The 2,788-nt window shown below is 44.5% G+C and overlaps 1 protein-coding gene across 1 annotated transcript in view; it reads left to right on the top strand.

Annotated features, from left to right (window-relative positions):
- abcf1 (ATP-binding cassette, sub-family F (GCN20), member 1) overlaps window positions 1-2,788 on the top strand; it is a 15,205-nt gene that overhangs the window by 3,221 nt on the left and 9,196 nt on the right. The window contains exons 4-8 of the mRNA XM_087177381.1: window positions 122-256; window positions 346-380; window positions 1,357-1,428; window positions 2,260-2,304; window positions 2,481-2,570. Of these exons, the coding sequence (XP_087033507.1) occupies window positions 122-256; window positions 346-380; window positions 1,357-1,428; window positions 2,260-2,304; window positions 2,481-2,570 (377 nt within the window). The remainder of the gene's footprint in view (window positions 1-121; window positions 257-345; window positions 381-1,356; window positions 1,429-2,259; window positions 2,305-2,480; window positions 2,571-2,788) is intronic.

The following is a 2,788-nucleotide window of genomic DNA, read 5'->3' as shown; positions in this document are numbered from 1 at the left end:
GACTCTGACACTGACTCTGACACTGACTCTGACACTGACTCTGACACTGACTCTGACACTGACTCTGACTCTGACTCTGACACTGACTCTGACTCTGACTCTGACTCTGTTGTTTTCGTTCTTCAGCCTCAGAAGAAGAAGAAAGACCGGCGGAAAGGAAAAGGTGGAGATGCAGATGAGGGCGATGATGACGACGATGTCATGGTGAAGCTGAAAAAGCTCTCGGTGCAAGCAAGTGACGAGGAGGAGGAGCCAGGTACGGCGCCGCAGCTCTGATCCTCACGGCTGAATATCTGTGATCTGTTCCGCGTCGGCTCATTGTTCATTGTGCTTCTCTTTCCACAGTGACGCTCCCCAGTAAAGGAAACAAGAAGAATAAGGTTTGTCATTACCTGACACTGCGTCACCTGTCCCGACTCTTCACATGAACCCAAACTACGTTTTCACATCGGCTGCGTCTGAATGTTTTCACTCAGTTGCTCACGAACTTCTTCGTCGCGCCTTTTGTCACAGACTGAGCGTGAGCGGCTTCACGCCAGATCTGAGACTCAGAACCTGGACAAGTCTTTAAGATCCGGGTCAGACAGGTCTCCACTGAACATGAAGGTCAGGATCTCACCCAGTAACTAAGTACATTAATCCAAGTGCTGGACTGAAGTACACATCAGAGGTACTTGTACTTTACTTTCTGGTGAAGCAAGACAAAGACAAAGACAGTGACATGACAACATAACAGAAATAACTGGGTGTCAGGTGTCGATGTTTTCTTTTTTATCTTCTGCCCGGCGACAGTCAGAGCAGCCGCCATATTGTTTATTGTCCGTCCGTCTGTCAGTGGGAAAAGCGAGTTTTTAATGCAGGACTTTTACTTTGTATTGAAGTATTTTTATATTGTTGCGTTGGTGCTTTTACTTCAGTTGTTGCAGCTCGTTCTTGACGAAAAGAAAACAGCATGAACCAGGTGTGACAGGTAACTCTTCAGTGACGAGAAGATCCAGGTTTATCAAACTAAATGTGACTAAAAGAGGAAGAGTTATTTTTAAACTGACTTTCTAAAACAAAAATAAATCGATCACAACCAACAAAGACTTTCCTCAGCCGATGATGTCAGGTCTGGGCGGGGCCTTTCAGTGACAGGTGTAACGGACACCTGAGCGTTTCACCATCAACAGTTCTCTTCGTTCTGAATCACCGGCATGTTTGATGGTTGTGATGTCGGTCGAGGAGGAGCACAGGGCGCCGTGTCACACGTACAGGGTCGGAGCCAATCAGAGGGAGAGTAGGGGGCGGGTCTTCACAGAAAGTCTGCATGTGTGGGGGGGAAATAACGTCAACATCATCTCTGGTGTCTTTCAGGGTGGAAACATCTTTGCCGCTCTCAGCCAGAGCCAGAGCGACGAGGACGAGGATGAAGAAGAGGAAAAAAAGGTACAGGACTGTTTTTCATGTTGCTTAAAACTGGCACGAAACAAAAGAGGCGTTCACTGATCGATCTGGATGTTGTCAGAATTGAAACGATGATAACATGAATAATGATAATAATCAGCTTTATATAAACGGCAAAGACCAGATAAAACAGTTTAAAGGTTTTATAACGTTGTGGAGGAGACGAGAGGAAACATTCACATCCATTAAATGAATCGATGAAATAAGAAAAGGGGGAATGAATCAATATAATAATAGATTTAAGAAGTTAGACGTAGATTCAGAGCGAGAGCATCTGCCCAGAATCTCTTACAAGGTTTCCTTAGTTAAGTAAAAAACTTAAGTAATTTACAGCAGTTAAATTGTACTGTTTCCATGGAGACGGTTGATCAGCTGGGATCTCGTCCTCCTGTTGTTTTGACGGGAACTTCACCAGCTGAACTTTGGTCTGTTCAGTTTAAGCTTCAACACTAATGTGAACATCTGGATGATGAAGGAGAAGATTGTTTCACTCTTTTTATTTAAAATGTGACGTTAAAACAGTTGAACGTCTCTTCTGCTCAGTGTGTGTGTGGATTAGTTTTCCTGTTTCTCATGTCGACACCAAAACACAGTTAATATTAATGTATTAAACTTGACTCGGGGAGTGAGACGTGAAAGAAGATAGGAAAGTGATTAAATATCAATCGATCTAAACTGAGATCAGCTCCTGATCAATCGTGGTGCAGTGAATTGAGTTTGTGTTTTCGTTGGCGTGTGGTCGCAGCAGTGATGAACCGACTTCCTGTTAAAGCTGTGGGTCTTTCTCTACATGTCTGTGCGTCTTTGGTGCAGGAGGTTGACAAGGACAAGAGAAAAGAGAAATCTAAACCCGTGAAGGTGGGAGCTGGAAAACCTTCTTCTTTTCCTACGTCATCTGTTCCACTCATAAGATCCACGTACAAACGCCGGCTGTGGAGCGCAGACCGGCGTTTTACTCTCATGTAACTGAATCAGTCTCCAGACGTTTCAGACGCTGCAGACTTTACAGTGAAGTGTGTGTTTGAAATCAACAGGCTGCATCTGAAGAGGAGGAGGAGGAGGAGGAAGAGGAGGAGGAAGAGGAAACTATAAAGAAGACCAAGAAGGTGGAGGCCAAGTCCAAGGTGGGTTCTGAAGATCCAAGTTAAAGTTCTTTTCCTCTAAAAACATCTGGACCTGTGTTGTAGATGTTGTCGAGTCGTGTTCTGACATTTTATCAAATGTTTCCATCAATTCTGAAACCAGAGAAATCTGTGGTTTTAATCATGGTGACGTCTCATTGGTCGCCTGTCGGTGACATCACATCCTCCATGGTCACGTGTCGGTGTGTTTGTCTGACAGA

Source organism: Seriola lalandi, unplaced genomic scaffold, assembly GCF_002814215.2.
Source record: "Seriola lalandi dorsalis isolate HSWRI2012SDOR001 ecotype SW California unplaced genomic scaffold, Sedor1 jcf7180002054595, whole genome shotgun sequence".
NCBI lineage: Eukaryota > Metazoa > Chordata > Actinopteri > Carangiformes > Carangidae > Seriola > Seriola lalandi.
This window is presented reverse-complemented; position numbering and strand designations above follow the sequence as displayed.